This window comes from Trachemys scripta, chromosome 9 (assembly GCF_013100865.1).
Source record: "Trachemys scripta elegans isolate TJP31775 chromosome 9, CAS_Tse_1.0, whole genome shotgun sequence".
NCBI classification, from domain to species: Eukaryota; Metazoa; Chordata; order Testudines; family Emydidae; genus Trachemys; species Trachemys scripta.
The window spans coordinates 394,863-421,210 of NC_048306.1; the positions used below are offsets into that span (position 1 = coordinate 394,863).

General features: G+C 54.0%; 1 protein-coding gene across 5 annotated transcripts in view; it reads left to right on the top strand.

Moving 5' to 3' along the window:
* The window catches only part of ZMYM3 (zinc finger MYM-type containing 3), a 76,873-nt gene that overhangs the window by 43,960 nt on the left and 6,565 nt on the right, over positions 1 to 26,348 (top strand). For all 5 annotated transcript variants that reach the window (XM_034781222.1, XM_034781221.1, XM_034781224.1 and 2 more), the window contains 18 exons: positions 327 to 399; positions 1,075 to 1,366; positions 1,803 to 1,980; positions 2,471 to 2,683; positions 3,444 to 3,594; positions 3,955 to 4,070; positions 6,128 to 6,214; positions 6,612 to 6,762; positions 7,341 to 7,513; positions 7,905 to 8,070; positions 12,706 to 12,764; positions 13,570 to 13,729; positions 14,664 to 14,779; positions 14,975 to 15,149; positions 15,792 to 15,938; positions 17,346 to 17,449; positions 19,426 to 19,594; positions 19,794 to 19,945. In XM_034781222.1, coding sequence (XP_034637113.1) covers positions 327 to 399; positions 1,075 to 1,366; positions 1,803 to 1,980; positions 2,471 to 2,683; positions 3,444 to 3,594; positions 3,955 to 4,070; positions 6,128 to 6,214; positions 6,612 to 6,762; positions 7,341 to 7,513; positions 7,905 to 8,070; positions 12,706 to 12,764; positions 13,570 to 13,729; positions 14,664 to 14,779; positions 14,975 to 15,149; positions 15,792 to 15,938; positions 17,346 to 17,449; positions 19,426 to 19,594; positions 19,794 to 19,945 — 2,682 coding nt within the window. The remainder of the gene's footprint in view (positions 1 to 326; positions 400 to 1,074; positions 1,367 to 1,802; positions 1,981 to 2,470; positions 2,684 to 3,443; positions 3,595 to 3,954; positions 4,071 to 6,127; positions 6,215 to 6,611; positions 6,763 to 7,340; positions 7,514 to 7,904; positions 8,071 to 12,705; positions 12,765 to 13,569; positions 13,730 to 14,663; positions 14,780 to 14,974; positions 15,150 to 15,791; positions 15,939 to 17,345; positions 17,450 to 19,425; positions 19,595 to 19,793; positions 19,946 to 26,348) is intronic.

Sequence of the window (26,348 nt, forward strand, 5' to 3'; positions counted from 1 at the left end):
TCTGAATTAGTACTTGAAGGCCACCCCTCTGAGTGAGCATGGGAAGGAGTGTGCATGTCTCCTGGGGCAGACACCTTCTCTGTGCTGTGCAGGTGGCTTCAATGTTAGCTACCTGCCAGGCTACAGCTCCTTTCTCTGAAGCCAGCTCGGTCCCCCTGCCCTGCTAAACCCAGTCAGGACCTTGGCTGGGCTTCAGCAAAGCTTGAACCATCTGCAGTTAGTTTGAAAGAAGAGCCCTAAAGCTGGGCCCTGGGAGTGGCTGAGGCCCTCTGTCCATGGTCACCCCAGAAGATGGTTGATCTGAATATTCTCTGGGTATCTTCCAGGAGCAGAAGAGAAGCGAACGAGCCAGGAGATCAGAGGCAGCCAGGCCTGAAACTGTGAATTCCTCCGAGAGCAGTAAGTAACCTAGGCTGGCCACTTGGCCCAGTTCTAAGTCGGGGGAGAGGGAAGAGGTGAGGGGCGGTGTGAGCACTCCTCTGAGAGGCCCCTTCCCAGCCAGGAGCACAATCCCCTGGGCAGCTCTGTCCCTTTCTCCCCACCCCACCTGGGGATCAGGAGGTGGGCTTCATTGTAGGGACTTTCCTGGGGGAAAACATGCAGTGTCTGCCTCTGAGATGCAGAGTCTAAAAGTGCTTGTGGCATCTGCTGCACCTTCCTCTAGGAGTGGGGAGGAATTGTGCCTCTCGCACCCTGGCTGTGCCACCTGCTCCCTTCTCTTTTGTGGGAAGGGGCTGGGGGGAGCTGCCTTGGTCTCTGTAATGCACAGTGGAATGTGCAGAGATTTCTGCAGTCTGCTCTAAGTGTTTGCAATTGAACTTGCTGCTTGGCCCCAAAGAATCGTGCCTTTCCTGCGGAGACAGCAGTGCCCAAGGCTCAGTGAGCCTGCGGGTTTCCTGCTTCATCCCCTGTCAGCACATTACAGCTTTCCAAGGTCCCTTACTCCTCCCTGCTGAGGAAATTCCAGGTTCTGCACCCTGAAATGGACTCCAGAAAGCCCTGTCCCCAGTCTGGACATAGGGTTATGCTGCGGTCCCTAACAGGGAATCTGTCTCTCCCTTTCCCTGCTCACAGTCCCGGTCTCTGACGAGGACTCGGATGCTATGGTGGATGATCCCAATGATGAGGACTTTGTTCCCTTCCGTACCCGGCGCTCGACCCGCATGTCCTTACGCACACAGATGGCTCAGCGGGCTGCCCGCTCCACCGTCACCAAGATGACTTGTGCCAACTGCCGGACCCCACTGCAGAAGGGCCAGACCGCCTACCAGCGCAAAGGGCTCCCTCAGCTCTTCTGCTCCAGTTCCTGTCTCACCACCTTCTCCAAGAAACCACCCGGCAAGAAGATCTGCACCTTCTGTAAAAAGTGTGTGCTCTCCCTGCCTTATCCACCCTCTTGCCCCCCTCCCCCGCCTTCCATCTGACTAGCCATCCTCGCCCCCATCTCACCCTGCCTTCCTCATCCACCTACCCATATGCCCTGCTTTCACAGTATTGCTTACCCCTGCCTACCTTCCCTCGCGCCCACCCTCACACTCTCCCCAACCCACTACCCTTCCTGCTGAATCCCTTGTCTACTCTTCCCCCATCACCCCATCCTGCTCCTTTGCCCCCCTTCATACTCCTGGTCTCCCTCCAATACCCTATCGTTCCCCACCCCAGGACTCCACTCCCTCTAACTGCACTTTCTGATCCCCCTTACATCCCCCTGTCCTGGAGCCCCTTGCATTACGGCCCACCCTCCCTCTTTGTCCTGGAGTGGGGGTGTCCCCTGCACTAACCAGTCCCTTCCTGCCCCCCAGAGAGATCTGGAACACCAAGGATTCTGTTGTGGCCCAGATCGGCTCAGGTGCCTCTTTCCATGAGTTCTGCACCTCTGTGTGCCTCTCCCTCTACGAAGCGCAGCAGCAGAGACCAGCCCCTCAGCCTGCAGAGGCCTCGGACACCAGCCGCTGCAGTGTCTGTCACAAGCCTGGGGAGGTAAGCAGAGCCCTGGTCTGTCCAGTGTTTGGCCTAAGAAGCTTTGAAGCCATCTGCTGGAGCTGGAGTTAATGCAACTGCCCACACCTTCCAGGTGCTTGTGAGCTACCTAATCCAGTTATAGGGGCTTGGTTGAGCCTATCAGTATCTGGGTTGGCCTGGGGAACCTGCCAGGGACTCCTATGGCCTCAGGCTGTGGCCTGTGTGCAGATTTGGGCTTGTTTTCAGATTCTTCCTTTTCCATTGTTTTCTACCCATCAGCCCCAGAGGCGCAGCTTCTGCTCTCTTCTCCCCATGCTGCCCCTTGCAGCTCCCCGTGCCGCTCATTCCATCATCCTGTTGGGATGGGAGCCAGCCTGCACGGGTTTGCTAGAGTAATGGCCCTTCCTGCCCAGAGGACAGGCCAGCTCGAGGGCCAGACCCCTGCGGAATGGCCGGGGTGGGCCTGTGCTTGCCTCTGAGGCAGTGCCTGGTGCCGGTGTGTGTGCAGATCCAGCACGAGGTCAGCAATGGGAATGTGGTGCACCGGCTCTGCAGTGACGCCTGCTTCACCAAATTCCGAGCCACCAAGGGGCTGAAAACCAACTGCTGTGATAACTGCGGCCTCTACATCTACAACAAGGGATTGCCACTGGAGTACCTCTTCCACGAGGGCCAGCAGAAACGCTTCTGCAATTCCACCTGCCTCAATAGCTACAAGAAGGTGAGGAGTTCCTGGAGCCAGGGAGGGGCTTCGGGGGCATCCATCTCCCTTTCCCGAGGCTTTTACCAGCCTTCCCCTGGCTCAGTGCAGGGCGCTTCCTCTGCAGTAGCAGCAACGCTGAGCAGTCTCGCTTTTGGCTCCTCCAACACTCAGGAAGTTTCTTAAGAAAAGAGATCCAAAGGCTCTCTTCAAAGCAGACCAGTGGAGGTGCATTGAGCTTACTCTTGCTGCTGGGGCTGCAGCTCCCCAGGCCTGTCCCTGTGGCCAGTGGGCTGGCTGGATAAATCGGCCTGGCTCTGGGACCTGTGGGCTGGCGCTCCTGGTCACTTGCCTAGCGAGGCTGATTGTCAAAGGCACAGAGCTGGCTCCTTATGGTGGCCAGAAAGCCCAGAGCTGGTTCTATCCTGCTGTGCTGTGCAGGATTCAGTGAACTAGACAATACCCCCACTGAGGGGCCTCTCTTGCATCCAGCCATGGGGTCCCTACAAAGCGGCTGTGTACCCCAGGCTAGCCTGAGATCTAGGTGGGTTCTCAGATGGTAGAGGGGAGCGTGCCAGGGCCTGTGACCCAAGGGGGGAACAGAGTGCAAGCTTGTCGTCCATGTTGTGTGTTCATGTCAACCTGCTGTAGAAGAACTGCCTTGTGGAGCCATTGAAGGGGATGGGAGGAGGGAGAGGGGGTGAGGATGGACTAGGACATGGGATGGAGGAAAGCAGGGGCCTGAGCTCTCCAGTAGCCACCCTCTGCTTTATGCTTGCAGAAGAATACCCGCGTGTACCCCTGCATGTGGTGCAAAACGCTGTGTAAGAACTTCGACATGCTGCCCAACGTGGATCGGAGCGGCAAGATGGGCCTGTTCTGCTCCATCTGCTGTACCACCTCTCACAAAGTGAAGCAGTCGGGTCTGACTGGTAAGAGAACGTCTGCCCCAAGGGGCCCTGTGTCGCTGACCTCTGACCTGTCGGAGTGAGGCTTAGGGGGAGCCCGCAGAGAGAGAGAGGTCACACGTTTGGGGATCTCCGACATTGCCCTAGGTAAGCCGGGTTGGTCACCAAGCTGGAGTGAGGCTGCGACCTCCCTATCCCCTGAGGCAGCATTTCTGCCCTGGCAAAGCCCAGCATCCCCGTTCTCCTGGGATTGTTGCACCAGGGTGTCTGAGTACCAGGCCCACTATAACAGACTTGGAGAGAATGGGATAGGAACGTGCAGCCCATTCTCTCCCTCCAGTTCCACCTTCCACGCTGCTGCCATCACTGTCTCTGTCTTGCTAGGTCCCGCTAGGCCCTGCAGCTTCTGCAGAAAGAGCCTGTCTGAGCCCTGCTATTACAACAAGACTGACCGGGTTGTGTACCAGTTCTGCAGCCCCAGCTGCTGGACCAAATTCCAGGTACTGAAACATGCTTCCTGTCAGGGAGGGATTCCCCCTCCCCTCTCCTCTCCCAGCAGAGGCTGCTGCTTCCTGGGACTCCAACAGGGTGGGCACACTGGAAAGTCCCAGCTGGGGCATAGGAGTAAATTACAACCAGCTACATCTTGCAGCCAGTCTAAGAGCAGAGGGTGGGACCAGCACCAGGGTTACTTACGAGCACAGTCCGTGCAACTCCTATGCCCCAGCTGGGACTTTCCAGTGTGCCCTCCCTGTAGGAGTCCCAGGAAGCAGCAGCCCCAGATAATGTTGACCAAGAGTCCTAAGAGAGTTGGAGATCCTTGGCTCACTGACATGCATTTTAGTGAATCGTGGAATACTGAGGAAATTCCAGAAGACTTGGAAGAGAGCTAATGTCATGCAATGGTTCAAAAAGGACAAGCAGGATGACCTGAGTAACTATAGTCCAGTTAGCCTGCCGTCAAAGCCTGGCAAAGTAATGAAAAAGCAAATACAGGAATCAATCAATAAAGAATTAAAGGATGGAAATGTAAGTCATGCCAGTCATCATGGCTTTATGGGAAATAGGTCTTGTCAAACAAACCTGGTTTGGCTGATGAAAGCGAACTGTGTAGATGTAGTACAGTTAGACTTTAGTAAGGGGTTTGTCATAGTGATACGCAACGTGTTGATTACAAAATTACCACTCTATGATATCCGTCAAGCACATGTTAAATTGATTAAGAATGGTTAACGGACAGATCTCAAAAAGCAGCTGTCAATAGGGAATTACTGACTGGGGATGTTTCTAGTGGAGTCCCGCAGGGATCGGTCTCCTAGGTCCAGTGTTCACCATTTTCATCAATGATCTGGAAGGAAATATAAATTCTTGCTGATATGGTTTGTGGATGACACAAAGCTTGGCAGTGGTAAATGATGTTGAGGACAGGCAAGCATACAGAGCCATCTGGTTTGGCCCATTCAAACAACGTGTGTTTTAATAAAGCCAAATGCAAGTTCATGCATCTAGGAACAAAGAATGCCAACCATGGGGAAGGGGACTGTATCCTGGAAAGCAGGGACTCTGAAGGGTTTAGGGTCATAGCAGACAAGCAGCTGAGTGGGAGCTCCCAGTGCGAGAGATCACTTGATCGTTACCTGTTAGGTTCACTCCCTCTGGGGCACCTGGCATTGGCCACTGTCGGAAGACAGGATACTGGGCTAGATGGACCTTTGGTCTGACCCAGTACGGCCGTTCTTATGTTCTTATATTGATGCTCTGGCAAAGGGCTAATGTGACCCTTGGCTGTGTAAACGGACATAGTGAGTGGGGGAGCTAGGAGGGGACGTCACCTCTGAATAAGGCGTTGGTGAGGCTGATCCTGGGCTGCATCCAGCTCTGGTGTCCACACCTTAAAAAGTGTTGAAACATTGGAGAGGGTGCAGAACAGAGCCACAAAAAGGATTTGAGGGCTGGAGAAAACATGTGCTAGGGAGAGATGTAGAGGCCAATGTGTTTAGCTTGTCAGAAAGACACTTGAGAAGTGAGTTAACCACAGTATCTGAACACCTTTGTGGGGAGAAAATCCATGGCACTCGGTGGCTCTTTAATTGAGCAGAGAAAGGCAGAGCGAGAACCAGTGGCTGGCAGCCAAAGCTAGACGCATTCAGGTTAGAAATAAAGCACCGACGTTTCAGGCAGGGTGACTAGCCGTTGGCACAAACTCCCCAGGAAGAGGTGGATTCTCCGTCTCTTGAGGTCTGCACATGAGGGCTGGATGCCTTTCTGGAAGATCTGCTTTCAACATAACCCCATGTTCTAGGGCTCAATACAAGGGGAATTGTGTGGAATGTAATGGCCTGTCACCATCAGGAGGTCAGACTAGATGCTCTACTGGTCCCCTTCTGGCCTTCAGCTCAGTGACCTTAGAATGTGCTGGCAGGCAGAGGTGGGTGGGGATACGTTGGCCAGTGAGTGTGGTGGGGCTGGGCAGGAATGCTCTAGCTGGTGGGCACGGTGGGTACATCTGCCCCCTACGTGCCCTTTCTCCTTTAACTTCCTCCCTTTCTCCCTGCAGCGTACCAGCCCCGAGGGGGGGATCCACCTGAACTGTCATTACTGTCACAATCTCTTCAGCGGGAAGCCAGAGATTCTGGACTGGCAGGTGAGAAGGGACAGCAGGGTCTTGGGCCCTGGGTCCATGGGGCTGAGGCCCAAACCAGAGGGGTTGCGGAGCCTCCTCAGGTTCCTTTTGCTGCTCTGAAGAGGGAGCAGGAGGGACAGGAGTGGAGCCATCCTTGCGCAGTGGCAGAGCCCAGGTCAGCCTGTTCTCAACCAGGTTAGCTGGCAGCCATAGCCCTTTGAGGGTGGCTATGGAAGACATTCTCCTGGTGTTCAGGGCACAGGCTGGGCTGGGTTCAGGGTGAGTCCCCCTTGCCCCAGTTCCTACACTGGGGACGTTGTAACTCTGTCTACCCAGCACTATGATTCCGCTCCTGCTTTCCTAGCCAGCCTAGGTTTCTGGCCAGGCTGGCTGACCCAGGCAGCGGTCTCTTTGGCAGGACAAAGTGTACCAGTTCTGCTGCAAGGACTGCTGTGAGGACTTCAAGCGGCTGCGTGGGGTGGTGTCCCAGTGTGAGCACTGCAAGCAAGAGAAGCTGCTGCATGAGAAGATCCGCTTCTCTGGGGTGGAGAAGAACTTCTGCAGCGAAGGTATATGGAGGGAGCATGGGAGAGGAAGGCGCCTGCTGCCAACCCTGTGGTTTGGGGAAAGGAGAGACCTTGTAGTGGAATGGAGGGAGGTCTGTCGTGCCAGGGCAAAGGCCTTGCCTTGTAGTGCAGGGAGGCTGATTCAGGGGTGGAGTTCTGGCTGCCAGCACCTGGGAAGAGGCCTTGCCGTCCAATGTCAGCTTGGGGAGGGCTGTCTCATTGCTTTTCTCTGTCTGAGGGTTGGGGGAGACAGCAGGTGGCAGCTCCGCACCTCCTGTCATCACACACCTGCACTCCTGCACCTGGGCTGGCCTGGCCTGACCTTGTCCTGCCTGGCAAGTTCCTGCACACAGGAGGCTGGAGGCGTTTGTTTGGAGTCATGCTCTTCCTAGGAGCAAAGAGGTGAGAGATGGCAAATCCGCGGAGGTCCCATGTCGTCCCAGCCCCGGGGCCAGTGCAGGATTGTTCCCGACAATGTTGTGCTCTGTTGTGTCTCCACACACCTGGCTTCTGGTCTTGTTCAGGTCAGGGAGTCCCCCAGTGCATCCTGGGAAGGTTTCACTCCTATTGTTTCTCCGCAGGGTGTGTGCTTCTTTACAAACAGGATTTTACCAAGAACCTGGGTCTGTGCTGCATCACCTGCACCTACTGTTCCCAGACCTGCCAACGGGCGGTCACCGAGCAGCTGGAGGGCAGCACCTGGGACTTCTGTAGTGAAGACTGCAAGAGCAAATACTTGCTATGGTACTTCAAGGTCAGTATCGGCATTGGCAGCCTTTCACTGACTTGCTGGTGTGGGCACTGATCCAGAGAACTGGGTCCTGCTGTGGGGAGCTGGCCCTGCTGGAGTCCCCAGCCGGCCCTGTTTTGGGGAGCTCCCGATGCTGAAGTCCCAGGCCAGCAATGGTGGGACACTGCTGTGGGGAAGCTCACAGCTGATCCTGCCAGAGCACTGCTCTGAGGAAGTTTGTACTGCGGGAGTCCACAGCTAGTGGTGGTGTAGAGAAGCTTACACTGCTGTTGCTGACAGGGCACTTCTGTGGGAAAGCTCACAGCATCTTACCAAGTGTTCCTCTTTCTCTGCATGCAGAGTGGGTGTAGTTAGTTACTTGGTTGTTTGTGTCTCCTACCACTCGGGGCTTTAGGCAGCTCGGTGCCATGCCTGCAAGCGTCAGGGGAAGCTGCTGGAAACCATCCACTGGCGGGGGCAAATCAAACACTTCTGCAATCAGCAGTGTCTGCTGAGGTTTTACAATCAACAGAACCAGCCCAACCTGGACACGCAGAAGGGGCCCGAGAGCCTGCTGAACAGTGAGTAGGAAGGAGGGAGGGAGCCCAGCAGAGCTCAGCCCGAGAGAGACAGGGAGAACTGGAAACTCCAGTGCTGGGACTGGACGAGACACTAGGGAACAATCCTGCACTGGCCCCTGGGGGGATGGACTGAGTGGGACCTACTGGGGCTTCTCCATCTCTAACGTCTATGGTTCTATGACACACAGGGCCCAGATGGGAGGAGCCGGCGCCAGCATGCTGCCTGTAGCTCTCACTCTTAGCGAGGATGCTCAGGGATTTAACAGGCGACTCCAGCCTCTTTCCTCAAGTTGCCAGCTGGGAGCTTGATTTAAAGGGTTAGGGGACAGCGTGGTTTGACTTGATAATCCACCTGCAGCCCCGCACTACCTCCGAGCTGTGACCTCCTCAGATCTCATAAACTAAGCAGGATTGGGCCAGGTCAGTGCTTGGATGAGAGACCTTCAAGGAACACCCAGGGTGCTGCAGGAAGTGGTGCTGGTGGTGCTATAGGTGGGGCTCTTCCCTCAGTCAGAACTAAGCCAGTAACGGAGCAGGACAGTAGAGGGAGCTGTGCTGCTCTTTTAATGAGACATGACATGGAAGTCTTTCTGCTTTTCCGCAATCCCAGGCTGTTGTGGGTAGTGCTGGGGTTGCTAACCCCAGTGTCCTGGACAATCCTGTGCTGTGTTCCAGCAGTTCCAGTTGGAGGTTGAATTCTCTCTGCCTGTTACCCCGTTTCCTGTAGTTAACTTGTGTAAATCAGTGGTAGGACATTGCAAAGTGCCTTGGGATCTCCCTGGATGGCAGGTGCCGATTGGTACCGTGAGGGGACACAGCTAACCCCGTCCTGGGGACACAGACGTAGCCTTGCTCTGCTTGGCTGTTGTTGGGGCCAGGACCTCCTCCTGTGTTACTCAGTTGATTTGGTTTAGGCTTGCAAAGTGCCCAGGACATGTAGTGCTTTTGTAATACTGGGAGATCAAATGACTTGAACTTCAGATGGAACCAGCATCAACTTTTGCCAAACCCTGAGCCTGCTGCCACAAGCACTACACCCTTAGAAGAGCAAATATTCCTTACTGAGAAGATCCCTGGCTCACCTGCACCAAGGTGAGGAAATACACTCCAGAGACCAGGGCTCTGCCCCCAGTCTCCAGGCTCTGTTGCCAGGAGAAGGGGACAGGAATGGACGGGCACCATAAACCAGATGGATGGCAGGGCAGCTAACAGCAGAGCTGTTCCATGTACTCCTGGTGAGAAGCAGCACTCAGTAAATGGCAGCCTTTTCTGTAGCCAGTGAAGTCCCTGAGCGCTGTCTAGGGGTTACCCCACCTAAAGCATGTTGGAGCAACAAAGGCCAGGAGCAAGTGCAAGGCCCTGCACATCGGAGGGGGGCGGGAGGGCCTGCGTGCTGGAATGACCCACCCTGGCGGCCCCAGGGACCTGGAACTTGTGGCTACCTGGATAAAGCACTGTTGGCCCCTCGTAGTATTGAGACATCTGGGAGCTGAGGATCCAGCCAGGCAAGATGTGTCAGGCTCCCCTGACAGAGGGCGAGTGTTACGCCTGCCATTTCCCCTGCCATGCTCTGATCTTGCCTAGCCGGAGGGGAAGCTGATAGCTGCACTATCCATAGCTGGTAACATGGACTCCTCCCACCACCTCCTTCCTTGCCCTTGAGGTAGTGCATACTCTGGAGGGGCCTGTAACGCTGCCCTGTGGAGCACTCACACGAGCCGCCTGGGCAAGCAAGCCATTCGCCCCTCTGGCCCTAGGGAAGAACCTGTTTCACACGCCATGGCCATTGCTTCTGCAGCACAGGCTGCAGGGGATCTGTAAGACTCCCCCTCTCCCCCCAAGCCCAGTAATCAGCCAGCACATCAACCCATGTTGCTGATCTTCTTTATCCCCTTTGAAAGTGACCAATAGGTGGCTCATCTGAAATGCACCCAGTGCTGTCCACCTTTGATGGCAGTGCCATTTGTGTGTGAGCCCAAGAAGAGGCATGGAGCCTCCTGAAGGGAGGCTGGGACTTTACAAGGATGTTTTCTCAGCACAGAGCAGTACATACACAGGAAGTGAAAGGCTTGAAGGATCTTACTGCTGCATGCCACCCCTGATTCCCAAGATGAGCTGGGCAGGTGCTAGGTCTCAGGAAATGGGTAGGTCAGAAGCCAACTGTGTGTAGTAACTAACTAGATTCTGATCGACAGCCCACGGAGTTCATGTCTACAGCAGGGTTCCCCCGGGGATCCCAGGTTTGGAGGGTGATATGCCTGACCCAGAACTGATGGGTTCAGAGTGACCTGCCAGAGCACAGAGAGACAGCAGGAAAGAGCTCCTCTTGCAGGGATGTGTATTCTGGTTGGGCCCTGTACAGGTTCAGCTCCAGCAGCCCAAACCAGGAAAGGCGTTTCCTACCAGCAGTGCTCCGGGTGGTTCGGGTGACAGCACAAAGGAGCATGTTGGGACCAACACCCTCTTCCCCAGTGCTGTGGAGATGGCACCATCTCTCCAGAAGCAGCCGCAGGGTCAAAGAGATGAAGAACTCTAGAGGGCCACGAGTGGCAAGAAACTAGTGCCTGTGCCTGGAACAGACCTGGAGCCTTGTGCAGTTCTGATTCTGTCCCAGGCACATTCTTCAGGCTCTTGTGCCATGTGGCTTTCCGGAGCTCTGCATCCCTTTGACCTTGTGGCTGCTTCTGGAAAGATGGTGCCTCTGGAACTGCTTAGCGAATTGCAGGTTGCCACTGCCCCTTCTTCGGACCAAGTCTCTGTGTGTGAGCACCAGAGCCTCGGGCAGGTTTTGGGGAGACCTGTGTCCCAGAGCTGTGGACAGTCTCCCACTGGGAAGGATTGGCTCTCCAACAGGCCCTACTGCACTTCCTCCCTCTCGGGCCGGCCAGACATTCCTATGCAGAATGGCAGTCTTCCCAAATGGGGGCTTGGAGAGCTCCTGACCTGATGGCAGGAGGAACCCACGAACCAGACAGTGTGCCTCAGAGGAGCACCTGACCCAGAAGATGGGGGATTGGTCACTTAGCTTGTGGGGCTCTGTGAGGGACCTTCTAGGTTCCCAGCCCCTCATGCAGCGAGTCCTTTCTCCTTGGCCAGGTGGGGTGCTGCTGTAGGCCTCTGATTGCTCCGCTGCAGAGATGCCTGTCACCCAGCCTAGCTCATGCCCCACAGCCCTGGCCTTCCCTGCTGACAGCCATGGTCTCTTGGAGACAGGCACATTATGGGCTCCATTCTGTCTGGGCTGGCTGCCTGTCTGCTGAGAGGTGGGAGGTCCCCCAAGAGACCTGCAGATTCTGCAGCTGGGGACCCTTGCCAGACCTGTGGCAGGATTCTTGGGGCAGGACTTGCCACACACACACACACACACACACACACACACCACCACCATCAAGTGGGCTGTGCTCGGATTTCCCCAGCAGCTCTCTGTTGTTCCTAAAGAGACAGAAGATCTGTGTGGGTCAAGCACCCAAGAAGGGCTGGTCCCATGAGCCCTTCTGTTGCCTGACAGGGCTGGGCCATCGGCAGCTCCTTGCTCTGCTCAGGGAGGAGTGCACTGTGGGGGACAGGTGCCTCTGTGACTCCCGCTCCTTAGCATGTTAGGGCTCTGCTGAAGCCTGCACGGAGAGCTGAGCACGCCATTGCTGCTCCAGCTGCGTTAGTACAGTGTATGGCAGTCCCTGCCCACCAGCATTCTCAGTCTAATGCCTGCTGGGTAATTCTGGACACGCTGGCAGACGTGGGTGAAGGAGCTAACAACAAACTACTCCTGAGAGGGGCTTGGGGAGACCATTCATCTCTATGGTTAGTAGCTGGTTGGCTGGTTTCCTGACCTGGTCTGCTATTACCTCTGCCAGACAGGTTTCAGAGTAACAGCCGTGTTAGTCTGTATCCGCAAAAAGAAGAACAGGAGTACTTGTGGCACCTTAGAGACTAACAAATTTATTAGAGCATAAGCTTTCGTGGACTACAGCCCACTTCTTCGGATGTATATGCATCCGAAGAAGTGGGCTGTAGTCCACGAAAGCTTATGCTCTAATAAATTTGTTAGTCTCTAAGGTGCCACAAGTACTCCTGTTCTTCTTTCTGCCAGACAGAATCCCTGAGTCAGGCCATCTGTCTCAGAGTGCACTTGGCTATGCCATCCTCGCTCCTGGGGGGCACGGCAGGGCAGATTTTGGCAGTAGTGTTAATCATTTGACCTTCTCTGCCACCTTCCTCCTGAGGATCCCAAAGCACTTTGCAAAGGGTGTATCCTGGTTTACAGTGGGGAGACTGAGGCACAGGCAGGGGAAGTGGTTCAGCTAAGGCCATGCAGTAGGTCAGTGGTCAAGCTGGGAATAAAAGTCTGGAATCTGCTGCCCACCCGCTGTGATGGGGATGGGTAGGAGCAAGATAACAGTGGAGACGATGATGTGATTTTTAAGGTCCAATATTTTGTGACCTCATCGGGCTAGAAACATTGGCAAGTATGGTCCAGGACTGGCCCTGGGCTAGTGAGAAGAGAGCATGTCAGTCCCTGCTCTTCTGGCCAGTGGCTGCTGCTCTGTCCAGGCCCACCAGTGGGACCCGCCAGCCTGAGAGCGCAGGTGAGCAAGAATGCAGCACGTGCTCATGGTTCTTCTCTTTCCCTTGCAGGTCAGACTCCCGAGCCCAAACCTCCTGGCTCTTCCCCACAGAAAGCAGAGACTAATATGGTGAGGCCTGAGGGGGAACACATTGGGGGAGGCCCTTGGGCTGCCCTTGTCCCAAAGGGGGCTTCCTGAGTTGGTAACAAATTCTAGGACCTGGCCAGTGTTTCCAGGGTGGCCCTGGCCCCATCTGAGGCTGGGACAGCATCTCTGTGCACGGGCAGAGGAGCCTGAGGTGTGCTGCTGGGAACCAGCCTGTGGGGAGGGCAGTATGGCTGCATGGGCAAGTGGCAATGGCTGACTGGCCCTAGGAGAGCAGATGAACGCCGTGGGAAGGCACATCAGTGTAAAGCTATGAGTGGTTCCCAGCATTGACTGACGCATGCCCTCACCCTGTTTCTCCCCCCCCCCCCCCCCCCCCGGACTGTGGCTGTTCGTTTCACTTGCAAAAGCCTGGGACCCTGAAAAGACCAAATTCCTTCCCTGCTCCCTAGGGTGGGACTGATGGGTGCTACGCTCCCTGCTGATTGGGGCTCGTTGGTCACCGGCTCTGAGCTCGCCGCTCCTTTGGCCAGGTCTGTGCCCCTGGGCAGTGCAGCCCGTTCAGGGCTTGGCTCCCTGGCATGGGGTGTGTCCGTAGGTACAAGCACCTGCTGGGTGTCTGGCTTGAAAGCAGTGAATGGTGCTGGAGTGGGTATCTGGGGGTCTGCAGGTACTGCCTGAAACGGTGGCAGCAGGAGGCACCACCAGCAGCAGCTTCAGGGAGAAGGGCCCTGGCCATGAGGACTGGGCCTTTGCCATGTGGGTTGTTGGGGAAGAGAGGGGTTCACTAGCACAGGACACAGACTTGTCCCTTTCTGGATCTCGACAGGTGTCTGCAAAGGCCTCCTCAGCCCAGATGTCCCCAGCCCCCCCACCGCCACCAGTTCCAGCCACGCCTCGGAAGAACAAGGCTGCTATGTGCAAACCATTGATGCAGAACCGGGGTGTGTCCTGCAAGATAGAAGTGAAGTCCAAGGGATGTCAGACAGGTAAGAGCATGTGCTGTGTCTTCCTGGGGCTGCAGGGACCACTAGGACAAGCTCCTTACTGAGTGTGTGTAAACTCACTGAACGCCCAGCACCAAATTGAGAGGGGAGTGGGAGTGGCTGTAACTTCTGTGCTGAAAGCCTGGAGGGGAGTGGAAGCAACTCACCAGAAGGTGCCAGCCAAAGAGAAGTGGTCTGCCTCTGCTGAGAGCAGAGTAAGTTGGCCCAGTCCGCTTTCTAGCTTCCTCCTCAAATAGCACCTGTGCCACCTGTACCTGCAACCTCCCCCCCCCCTTCCTTTGGAAAGACAGGAAATTCTGCACCTCTTGCTTGCTAACTGGCCACCTCCCCAGCAATACCCACTGCTTAGCCCCTGCTGGTGCTGCATCCATCCCAATAGTAGTCATGTGCCTTCTCCCTAGGGCCAAGTGGGATTTTCAGCGCTGATGGATTGTTGCATGTCACTCCAGAGAGCGGTCTCATTGTGGGGGCGGGAGGGGCAAGCTGACTACGTGCAGGCTCTGGGCGGCAGCAACATCTGAGCCAGCCTGCCAACGGGCTCCACATAGACTGCCAAAGAGGTCTGTCCTGGCGAGCCATTGATGTGCTTGTGACATTCCCTTCTTGGGGGAGTGAGCAATCTAAATGCCATTAGCACTGTAAGATGTGTCCCTGGCCATTGGCTCTCTAGGAGAGGAGGGTTTGCAACAATAGCCCATCATGCAGGATTTGCCTGTGAGTTCAGGGAGCTCATGTCTGGGTGTGCATGCAGGACCTGGTAGCGCTGCAATGGGTGTCAGCATATGGAGGAGAGTGAGAGACTTACAGCCAGCAGGGGGTGCTGTAAGGAATAGAACCAAGGTGGGATGCAAGAGAGAGAGACTGGTCCCCATGCCAGCCAGCAGAAGGCGCTGACATGCCGTTTGTTCTGTGCCAGAGGCAGACTGGAAGCCACAGGTGATTGTGTTGCCGATCCCCGTCCCGATCTTCGTGCCTGTGCCTATGCATATGTACTGCCAGAAAGTACCCGTGCCTTTCTCCATGCCTGTCCCGGTAAGCAACACACCCATCTGCTCGTGCTCCCCTTCCCCTGAATCTCTTCTGCACGGGCCTCTCTGAGCCCCCCTTCCTTCCTCCCTCCTGGCTTTGGGTGCACTTGGCAGAGCCAGAGTTTGCTGTCGGGTGCAGGCCCCAAAGCAGAGGCCGTGTTTGGCTCTGACCTCTGCCTGCTGTCCTGCTGACGGATAGGTGCCTGTGCCAATGTTCCTGCCCACCACGCTGGAGAGCACGGATAAGATAGTGGAGACCATCGAGGAGCTGAAGGTGAAGATCCCTTCCAACCCCCTGGAGGCTGACATCCTGGCCATGGCCGAGATGATCGCAGAGGCTGAGGAGCTGGACAAGGCATCCTCAGACCTGTGCGGTAGGTTTCATCGCCATTCCCTGTGCTGGAGCCCCTCTCAGGAGCTGGCCTGGGCTCAGCTGCTACAAAAGCCAGCCCTTCTGTCTGTGCTTCAACTTCTGCACAGCCTGGGGTGTGGGGGGGTTGCTAACTGTGGGGAGCACCACCACTAAGATGGATGCCACTGAGAAGGCACCTGAAGAGCTGTGTTTCTGGCAGAGAACTGTGCCTGCAGCGCTGTCTGGTGGGGATGTGAGTACTACACATGTTCCTTAACCATCCTGGGTTCACTTCCAAATGGTTTATTTTAAAATGGAGCTCCTGGCAGGAGTGCGAGTCCCTGTCCCTCGCGGGCTATGGGCGTGCAGCACTGCACATGGAGTAAGCATTTCCCAAACAGTCACCTGAGAGGTTTCTTGAGTCCTACTTTGCAGCCTCTGACTTGGTCTCCGGGAGAGGCCATAGAGCCACTCCAAGCACTGGAGAAGGCTCCACAGCGTGGCTTTTAGGGAGGTCAGCTGCACTTTAGCACAGAGCCTCAGCCTAAGAGAGTCTGTTTAATTCTGCAAGTGTCATTTGACCCATTATGTCTGTTTCCAATTGGAGGGGGTGGGGGAGGCTAATTTGGAGCCTGAGTATCCTGAGCTGCTCTTGTGTCCGCAGACCTGGTGAGTAACCAGAGCGCGGAGGGTCTCCTGGAGGACTGCGACCTGTTTGGGCCAGCAAGAGATGATGTGTTAGCCATGGCTGTCAAGATGGCAAATGTCTTGGATGAGCCTGGCCAGGACCTGGAGGCCGACTTCCCCAAAAGTAAGAGCAGGCTGCGTGGGGCCCAGGGATGCATTCAGACGGCCTTGGGGACCCTGCTGCTCAGGCAGCATTTACAGAGACACTGTTGCTTGTCAAAGAACAAATGGCCAGCTGGGCACACAGGGCCAGAGGCAGAAGGGGCTGATACGTTTGGGGGGTGGAGCTGGTCCCTCCAACATGAGCATGAGGAGAGGCCAAGAGGGCAGTGAACGTGCTGAAGTGTCTCTGCACAATTGCAGGGAAGCCAGTGAGGCTCAGCAGTGACCCTGGGCCCTGGCAAGTCAGGGTCACTGGTGCAGCCTATGAAGGGCAGGGAGTGGGAGGGCCACACTGCATGGAATAAGGAGTAATGCCAGGGAGACGCAGATGAAGTTAGCAGCAAAACCTCCAGAAAGGTGAGGCCAGGAACGAAGCGGGGTGTGGCTGTTCCAGATCCCTTGGAGATTCCTGCCTCCGCTGTGGTGTCTCTCAAAGTGAGCTTGGCTGCTCTAGATTGTGACAGTGTCCCCTAAATAGGGCTTGGCTGAAGGCTAGTGCCAAGTGACCGCTCAGCTGGGCGAGGCGACCATCAAGGAAAGGGTTAGGTCTGTCCTTCACTAAATCTGCTCCAGGGATCTGGCTGAATAAACAGCAGAGTGATCCAATGTGCGGAGGCCAGAAGCATGGGCAGGAAATAGAGCAGACAATTCCACTGGGGGCTGTAACCCAGCTCCCAGATGCCCAGGGGGGCCAGGAAAGCCTCGGAAGCAGTAACTCCTCTGCAAAGCCACGGGGGAGGGGGGACTAGAGCCTGCCTCTTGGCATGTCCCATTGCAAACCAGCAGCCAGGCAGCTGTGGTGATGCTCCCCACTCTCCTCCCCCACTGCCCAGGGCACCTTCCCTCAGTCGGGAAGAACGCAGCATGGCAGCCAAGGTGGCCCCTTCTGGGGTGACCTGGGACAGTGACCTACTGGAAGGAGCAGCAGAGAAGGGGGCTGTTCTCAGGCATCTGCTCACTCCTGGCTCATTGGCTCGCAGGTGTGGGTCAGAGATCCCTGGAGTACTTAGCAGAGTGGGAGACTCCAATGAGCCAAGTGCCATGAGACTGAGGGAGCGTGTCTACAGCAAGGTGCGGCCTGGCCGCAGCGTTGGAAGAGGGAGATCATTTGGGACCATGGCACAGCAGGGGAACCCCTCTCAAGAGGCTAGTTTGCTGAATTCTTTCAGAGGCCCAGGTGTTATCATGCACTATGGCTTGGTGCTGTCAGTGCTGCTGCCTGCCATTGGCTGGGGCTAGGAGATCTCCCTGGGGGGATCCGTGGGTAATGCCCACATTAGCCTGGCTGGCTCTGTCCCTTTGGGGGGATGGCATGGCTGGCGAAATCCCACACCCCTGAACCCTCCTGTGCTGCCTTGTTTCCCGTCAGATCCTCTGGACATTAACCCCAGTGTGGATTTCCTTTTTGACTGTGGCCTGGTCGGGCCAGATGATGTATCCACAGATCCAGACCTCCCTCGCACCATCCGGAAGGTGAGCACTGCATGTGCGTATGCGGGGCTGCAGCAGCCCAGGGCAGCTGGTGGACATTGCCTGCTGAACCCTGTGGGGTTCTGGTCTCAGTTCGGGCCGTATGGGGGGCAGGAGGTGGGCTGTGCAAGGGAGCTTTGCCACTGAATGGACTGCAGCCCGGATGCCAGGTTCTCTCCTTGGATGCAACCTAGATGGAGCTACTATAAGGTGGGTGCAAAACTGGTTGGAAAACAGTTCCCAGAGAGTAGTTATCAGTGGTTCACAAAAATGCTCGAAGGAATAACGAGTGGGGTCCCGCAGGGATCAGTTCTGGGTCTGGTTCTCTTCAATATCTTCATCAGTGATTTAGATAATGGTATAGAGAGTACACTTATAAAGTTTGTGGACAATACCAAGCTGGGAGGGGTTGCAAGTGCTTTGGAGGACAGGATTAACATTCAAAATGACCTGGACAAACTGGAGAAATGGTCTGAAGTAAATAGGATGAAATTCAATAAGGACAAATGCAAAGTACTCCACTTAGGAAGGAACAATCAGTTGCACACATACAAAATGGGAAATGACTGCCTAGGAAGGAGTACTGCGGAAAGGGATCTGGGGGTCATAGTGGATCACAAGCTAAATATGAATCAACAGTGTAACATTGTTGCAAAAAAAGCAAACATCATTCTGGGATGTATTAGCAGGAGTGTTGTAAGCAAGACACAAGAAGTAATTCTTCCGTTCTACTCCGCGCTGATTAGGCCTCAGCTGGAATATTGTGTCCAGTTCTGTGTGCCACATTTCAGGAAAGCTGTGGACAAATTGGAGAAAGTCCAGAGTAGAGCAACAAAAATGATTAAAGGCCTAGAAAATATGACCTATGAGGGAAGATTGAAAAAACGGAGTTTATTTAGTCTGGAAAAGAGAAGACTGAGAGGGGACATGATAACAGTTTGCAAGTACATAAAAGATTGTTACAAGGAGGAGGGAGGTAAATTGTTCTTCTTAACTTCTGAGGATAGCACAAGAAGCAATGGGCTTAAATTGCAGCAAGGGAGATCTAAGTTGGACATTAGGAAAAACTTCCTAACTGTCAGGGTGGTTAAGCGCTGAAATAAATTGCTTAGGGAGGTTGTGGAATCTCTATCATTGGGGATTTTTAAGAGCAGGCTGGACAAACACTGGTCAGGGGTGGTTTGGATAATACTTAGTCCTCCCATGAGGGCAGGGGACTGGACTAGATGACCTCTCGAGGTCCCTTCCAGTCCTACGATTCTATGGTTCTGTGTCCAGCTAGGCGCCCTTTTGATGTAGATTTTCCTTCTGAAGGAGCCAGGCTACTCGTCTCTAATTGCAGAGGGGCCCTGAGTTCAATTGAACATAGTAGTCAGCCTGTTCTAGGGTGTAGGGCTGCCTGTTGCTGTGTCTGTACTGCTCCCAGGCTTTGTGGGTACTAAACAAACCTTGGGAATGTCGTGTGAAGATCAAATGCTCAGCTGAGCATATCACTGATCTCCCTGACCCGAAGAGCTTTGGCCCTCAGAGCTTCTAGGCTTTTTTAGCTTTGCTGTGGGAGTTCACAGCCTCTGTTAACATGTTGAATTAGTGCCAATATTGCAGCTCCTGCTGCATGGGAGAGGGCTGGTCTGATGGTTGGCTGTCTCCTTTTGGTGATAGCTCCGTGGCTGCCCCCGGTCTGCCCTCATTGGTAGCAGGTTTTGGTCCTTTGCCCCAGCAGTGCCTGCACCTGTCTGTTGTGATACCCTGTGATAATGGGGTGTTCCTGCATGCCAAACATGCTAACAAGGCACCTGAGCCTGGTCTCACAGCTGGTTCCCCTAACCATTACTGTCGTGGGCATTCTGGAGAGGCCTTCCAGTCCTACGCTTCTATGAGTCTGTGGGCGTTCTGGGAACCTTTGGGACTGTCAGGAACACCTGCCTGTGCACCCGTGTGCTCTGGCATTCCCAGCCTTACGGTGCATGTCTCTGCAGGGTCAGAAGCGTCTGGTGCTCTCCGAAAGCTGCTCCCGGGACTCCATGAGCAGCCAGCCGAGCTGCACAGGACTGAATTATTCATATGGAGTGAATGCCTGGAAATGCTGGGTGCAGACAAAGTACGCCGGCGGGGAGTCCAGCAAGGGAGAGGAGCTGCGCTTTGGGCGTAAGTGTTACCTCTGCCCCAGGGATTGCTGGGGAGGGGTTGCAGCATCAGGCTGCGGAGCCCAGTGGGCCTGGGAAGCCTGTCCAAGGAGCTCCTGAGTCCAGCGTCCCTGACACCAGCAGCCAGGCTCCCTTGTCAGAGCTGAGCACTCCAACCCCCCAAGAGCTCTTGCCTGAGGTTGATCTGCTTGTCTCTGCAGCTAAGCCCATGCGTATCAAAGAGGATATCCTGGCCTGCACAGCTGCTGAGCTCAACTATGGTCTTGCCCAGTTCGTCAAGGAGATAACACGGCCCAACGGCGAGCGCTATGAGCCAGACAGCATCTATTACCTCTGCCTCGGCATCCAGCAGGTAGGGGGGCTCCCTTGGCCTCGTGTGCTCCACCCTAACACCAGGCAATGGGAGAGTGTGGGCAGGCCTTGCACCCCTCCCTCTCCCCAGTACCAGTAAGCTCTTTCCTGGGCCTTACACCCTCCCCACCCAAACCTGTACCCAGCGGCAGGGGGTTCCCCTGGCCTGCTCCCCCCATGACCCCTAGTAACTAGCAGCTTCTTGTGTTCTAGCTGTGTGACGATCGCGCTGGGGGCTCTCTCTTCAGGTGTTTTTTTCCAGGCCTCTAACTCTCCTCACCTTTCTCTGAACTCCCTCTAATTCTGCAATGTGTGTTCTGACCAGTACTAAGAACAGCCAGGCTGGGTCAGAATAAAGGTCCATCTAACCCTCTATCCTGTCTCTGACAGTGGCCAGTGGCAGATGCTTCAGAGGGAATGAACAGAACAGGGCAATTATCATGTGATACATCCCCTGTCCAAACCCAGCTTCTGGCCGTCAGAGGGACAGCCAGATCATGGGGTTGCATCCCTGACCATCTTGGCTACTAGCCATTGATGGACCTGTCCCCCATGAACTTAGATAATTCTTTTATGAACCCAGTTATGCTCTTGGCCTTCACAACATCCCCTGAAAACGAGTTCCACAGGTTGACTGTGCTTTGAGTGAAGAAGTACTTCCTTTTGTTTGTTTTAAACCTGCTGCCTATTAATTTTGCTGTACATAAGAACGGCCATACTGGGTCAGACCAAAGGTCCGTCTTGCTCAGTATCCTGTGTTCCGACAGTGGCCAGTGCCAGGTGCCCCAGAGGGAATGAACAGAACAGGGAATCATCAAGTGATCCATCCCCTGTCGCCCATTCCCAGCTTCTGGCAAACAGAGGCTAGGGACACCATTCCTGCCCATCCTGGCTAATAGCCATTGATGGACCTACCCTCCATGAACTTATCTAGTTCTTATTTGAACTCTGTTATAATCTTGGTCTTCACAACATTCTCTGGCAAGGAGTTCCACAGGTTGACTATGAATTGTGTGAAAAAATACTTCCTTTTGTTTGTTTTAAACCTGCTGCCTGTTAATTTCATTTGGTGAAGGAGTAAATAGCACTTCCTTATTTACTTTCTCCACATCACTCTTGATTTTATACACCTCTATCATATCCCCCCTTAGTCATCTCTTTTCCAAGCTGAAAAGTTCCAGTCTTATTAATCTCTCCTCATATGGAAGCCATTCCATACCCCTAATCATTTTTGTTCCCCTTTTCTGAACCGTTTCCAATTCCAATATATCTTTTGTGAGATGGGGCAACCACATCTGCATGCAGTATTCAAGATGTGAGCATACCATAGATTTATATAGAGGCAATATGATACCCTGTGGTAGAGTCTCTGCAGCAGTCTTCCTTGGTCAGATGCATCCATGTATTCCACATAGGTGTGTGTGCACCCAGCGCACCAGAGCTGGAGAATTTAGCCTAGCAGTACCTGTAGAAGGTGGCACTCGTGCCTCATGCTGATAGTCCCTCCCCTGGCTATTGCAGGCAGCGCTGCCTCTACCCCTTCAGTTCCTTCTTCCTGTCCGGAGCTCTGTGTGGCTCCTAACCTCACTATGTCTTAGTGCTTTTCTCCAGTTGGGTCTACTTAATAGTGCCCTTAGTGTGATGTGTGTTAGCATTAGTTTCAGTATTTCCCTTGTGATGCCATCACCAGGGATTAAACATTGTCCATCGTGTGGGGGAGTGATCCCAGCAACGATCCCCACACACAGAGCTTGCTGTGCTTAGACAAAGCCCACGGCAAGGAGTGGTGGTCAGTTCACAAATCATTCACCAAACGGACTCGGGTAGCGAGAGATCTTGGTCTGAAGCAGCCCCTGCTTGAACAGGCCACATGGCCTGTTTCGGCACCAAGGCCTACGTGGGATCGGACGTTGCCCTCAGGTTCTGAGTGCTGCTGTTTCGCACTCTGGAGCTGGCGCCTCTCTGAAGAGATGGAGGAGTCGCTCCCTCTGAGAGTGCCAAGCAAGAGGTCTCGTAAGACTGATCGTGGCTGCTCCAGGTTGTGTGGGGACTTGTCTGCCTCCTCCAGAAGGAGTGTGGATCGAAACGATGCAATGGAGCAGTTTCCGTCAACCTCTCCCCGCTACTGCACAGGGAGGTCAGAGACCCTGTCCTGTTGTCTCCAATTTTGGTCCCATGGCATCTGTTGAGTCCAGTACCGACGAGGGTGATGATGGCACTGGCTGTTTCTGCGCCAGTGGCATAGTAAGTGGCAATGGACCTCTGCTTTTCTGTCCCAACTTCTCCCTGGGTCCAGGACTTTGCCAGGGCTGCATCGTTTATAGCCCATTGACTGGGCAGGCTGCTGCACCAAACATAAGAATGGCCATACTGGGTCAGACCAAAGGTCCATCTTGCCCAGTTTCCTGTTGTGATGGGTTCGATCACAGAGACCCCCTTGGGACTGTCACCTGACTTGCTGGAATTACTTCTGAGCTCGTTTTCCACTGCCAGCTTGAGACTCCAGAACCCTGCCTTGTTGAGCCAGGCACGCTAGTCCGCTGCAACACAGACCCAGGGTTTGGTCCACGCCCCCAAACTGCAGACTTTAACCAAAAACTGCTCAGCAAGTCACCTATTTCCAGCACCGAGACACCCAGTTCCCAATGGGACTCAAACCCCAAATCAATCTGTTTTACTCTGTATAAAGCTTATACAGGGTAAACTCATAAATTGTCCACCCTCTATAACAACGATAGAGAGATATGCACAGCTGTTTGCTCCCCCAGGAATTAATCACTTACTCTGGGTTTACTAAGTATAAAAATTAGGATTTAAGTGATTTCAAGTGATAGCAGACAGAACAAAGTAAGTTACCAAGCAAAATAAAACAAAACACGTAAGTCTAAGCCTAATTTAGAAACTGAATACAGGTAAATCTCGCCCTCAGAGATGTTCCAATAACCTTCTTTCACAGACTAGACTCCTTCTTAGTCTGGGCCCAATCCTTTCCCCAGTACAGTTCTTGTTAGTTGCAGCTCAGGTGGTAACTAGGGGATTTCTCATGACTGCAGCCCCCTTTGTCCTGTTCCATCCCCTTTTATGGCTTTGGCACAAGGCAGGAATCTTTTGTCTCTCTGGGTCCCTACCCCTCCTAAATGGAAAAGCACCAGGTTTAAGATGGATTCCAGTACCAGGTGACATGGTCATATGTCCTGTGAGACCCCAAGCCTCCATTCTTTCCGGCCTGACTCACATGAACATAGGAAGGCTTACAAGTAAACAGAACCATTTACAACCAATTGTCCTGGTCAATGGGAGCCATCAAGATTCTAAACCACCATTAATGGCCCACACTTTGCATAGTCACAGTAGGACTTCAGAGTAATACTTCGTATTTCTAGCTTCAAATACAAGAATGATACATTCATACAAATAGGATGAATACACTCAGTAGATTATAAGCTTTGTAATGATACCTTACAAGAGACCTTTTGCATAAAGCATATTCCAGTTACATTATATTCACACTTATAAACATATTTCCATAAAACATATGGAGTGCAACGTCACACCTGTCTTCCGACAGTGGCCAATGCCAGGTGCCTCCAAAGGGAGTGAACAGAACAGGTAATCATCAAGTGATCCATCCCCTGCTGCCCATTCCCAGCTTCTGGCAAACAGAGGCTCGGTACACCATCCCTGCCCGTCGGCTAATAGCCATTGATGGACCTGTGTGTCTGTCAGCACCACACACCGATGTTTCCCTTCCACAGTCAGTGGAAGTGGGGCTAGGGCTGGGACCAGGCTCATCACAAGGGATCTCCTTGGTGCCAGGAGTAACTTTGGCATCCCTGTTGTCAGCGCGCACTTGTCGCTCTCCACTTTGGCACCTTCAGTCACCTCGGTACCACTGCTGGTTTTGGGGTTAACACTGCTTCCAGCACCAGACATTATGGAGGCGAACTCAGTGCCGGTGATTCTGTTTCCACTCTCGGCCCCAGTTCCCTCTCCATTCTGGGCTACAGGTGAGTCAGACTGGTTGCTCACATGCTCAGGGCAGGTGCCACCTGGATCCCCTGAAGCCTTGGACTCCTTGGCGTCCAGGTCGGGATCTTCCTTCTCTCACTGTCCATCACCTGACCTGCATCGGGGTCCGTTCATGGAGCCATATGGGTACCAGGATTGGCGCTTGTCTTGCAGACAGGATGGGGTCCCCTGGCCCGACACCTACTGGCCACCAATCCCCTATCCATACCAGTGGCCTCCATGGAATCTGTCGGATGCTCCTTGATCCAGAGGTCCCTCTCCTCATCTTGCTCTAAGGTGAGATCATTGGGCAGGTCTGTGATGGTGGCTGTTGATTCACCATAGCCCCAGGTACCTGTGAGCCTTCCCCTTGCAGAGCCTCCAGAGTTGTCCCGTCCAGGCCCATCAGTCCTGGAACACAATCCGGCATGGCCCCAGTTAACCACTCCATCTTTGTCTCAGACGATTCCCAGGTGCCTGGATCTTCCTCTTTCAGTACCAGAGGATTTCAAGGCATAGCAGGACGTTTTGCGGTGTGGTCTGGCTTCTTCCCTGGGTGTTCAAGCGGAGTTCCTGCAGGAGAATACCTATACGTTGTTGGATATTACCTATCTGCCCCTGGAAGAGTCGTCCTCCCTAGGAACAGTGCGCTCTGGAGCATGCCAACTTCAGTACTGCCTACTACAAAGTGTTGGAGAAACACTACTTCATTCAGGTGCAGGGATTTGAGGGTTTCTATTCCTCTCCAGCCCTATATTCCCTGGTCGTAACCAAGGTGAACAATAGGAACCGGCAGGGCAGATTTAAGTCCATTCCAAAGGATAAGGACTGTGAACGGGTGGATGTGATGGGAAGGAAGATTTGCACCTCCTCCTTCTCCGTGCAGATACGAGTTGCTAACCAGCAGGCACTGCTGTCCAAATAGGACTTTGTGAACTAAACAGCTATCTCTAAGTTTGCAGACCAGCTGCCCAAAGCCTCCATTGAGGAATTCCGGGCACTTCTCTCCAAAGTGCTTGATAGCTTAAGACTTCATTGCAGTCCACGCTGGACATCGTGGATGCTTTTGACCTTGGCAGTGACCATGAGAAGGGCGTCCTGGCTGCAGAATTCGGGCATTGCTCCCCATGTGCAACAAGCCATAGAGGATTTGCCCTTCAATGGCCGAGTGTTTTTCTTGAACAAGACAGTCTTGAACAAGACTGCACTCCATCAAGGACTCTATGGCTTCCCTGTGGTCTTTGGGGGGTATACGCTAGCAGTGCAGAGATGCCACTACAGTGGTCGTCAGGAGCAGCATCGTCTGCAGTGCACATTTGGGCAGCCTTTCCCTCCCCAGAAACAGTGGGACTACCCCAGAAAGGTGCAGAGGTCCCAGAGGAGGAGGCATTCGGGTCTGGGGTTTGGCCAGTCAACACGCTTTCCCCCAGTGCCACCCAAGCACCCATGTTGACTCCTTGGTCTGGAGCAGGGTTCATGTCGTTGTTTCCTTGTCCCCATCCCCTCTGTTTGGGGACAGGCTGCCTCGCTTTCTTAGTGCTTGCAGGTTGATCACCAGCAGCTGGGTCCTAAGGACCATCAGATTGGGCTGTGCCATCCAGTTCCTCTCCATCCCTCTCCAGGGACCCCTCTCATGAGGTACTGCTCCTCGTGCAGATTCTCTCTCTCTACTGGCTGCTGGAACGCCGGGGTCAGGGCTTCTATTCCCAGTACTTTCTGGTGCCCAAATCCAAGGGGAGGAGGGGTAAGACGCATTCTTGACCTTCACTGCCTCAACAATATCAGGTACAGGAGGTTCCAAATGGTCACTCTATCAACTATTCTCCGCATGGTGTCTCAGAATGACTGGTTTGCTGCTGTGGACCTTCAGGATGCTGACTTCCATGCAGCGACTTGTCATAGCGGAACGTCATTTTCCAGATATGGCTCTTCTCTTTGGCCTCTCTTCTGCCCCTCGGGTTTTTACTAAATGCATGGTCCTGGGCACTGCATGGCACCTCAGGAAGAAAGGAACTACATCTTCCCAAACCTGGATGACTGGTTACTGAGGGGCAGGTCCAGAGAGGTAGTCCTTTTTCACATAAACACTACACTGCGTATTTTTGACCATCTGGGTCTCATCCTAAACATGGGGAAGTCAACTTTGGTTCCCACTCAGAAAATTGAGTTCCTTGGGGCCCTAATAGACTCTACAAGTTCGGGAGTGTTTTTGTCAACTGGCCGTTTTCAGGCGATTTGCCACCATTACCGCAGTCTGCAGTCTCAGCCTTCCACAACAGCTGGGTTGTGCATTGAGGCTCTTGAGCCGCATGTCCACTTTCATGCAGTTGGTAGTTTGTAAGGTTGCATCTTTCCCCCCTTTAAATGTTTCTCAGGACAGTTTACTATCCGACTCT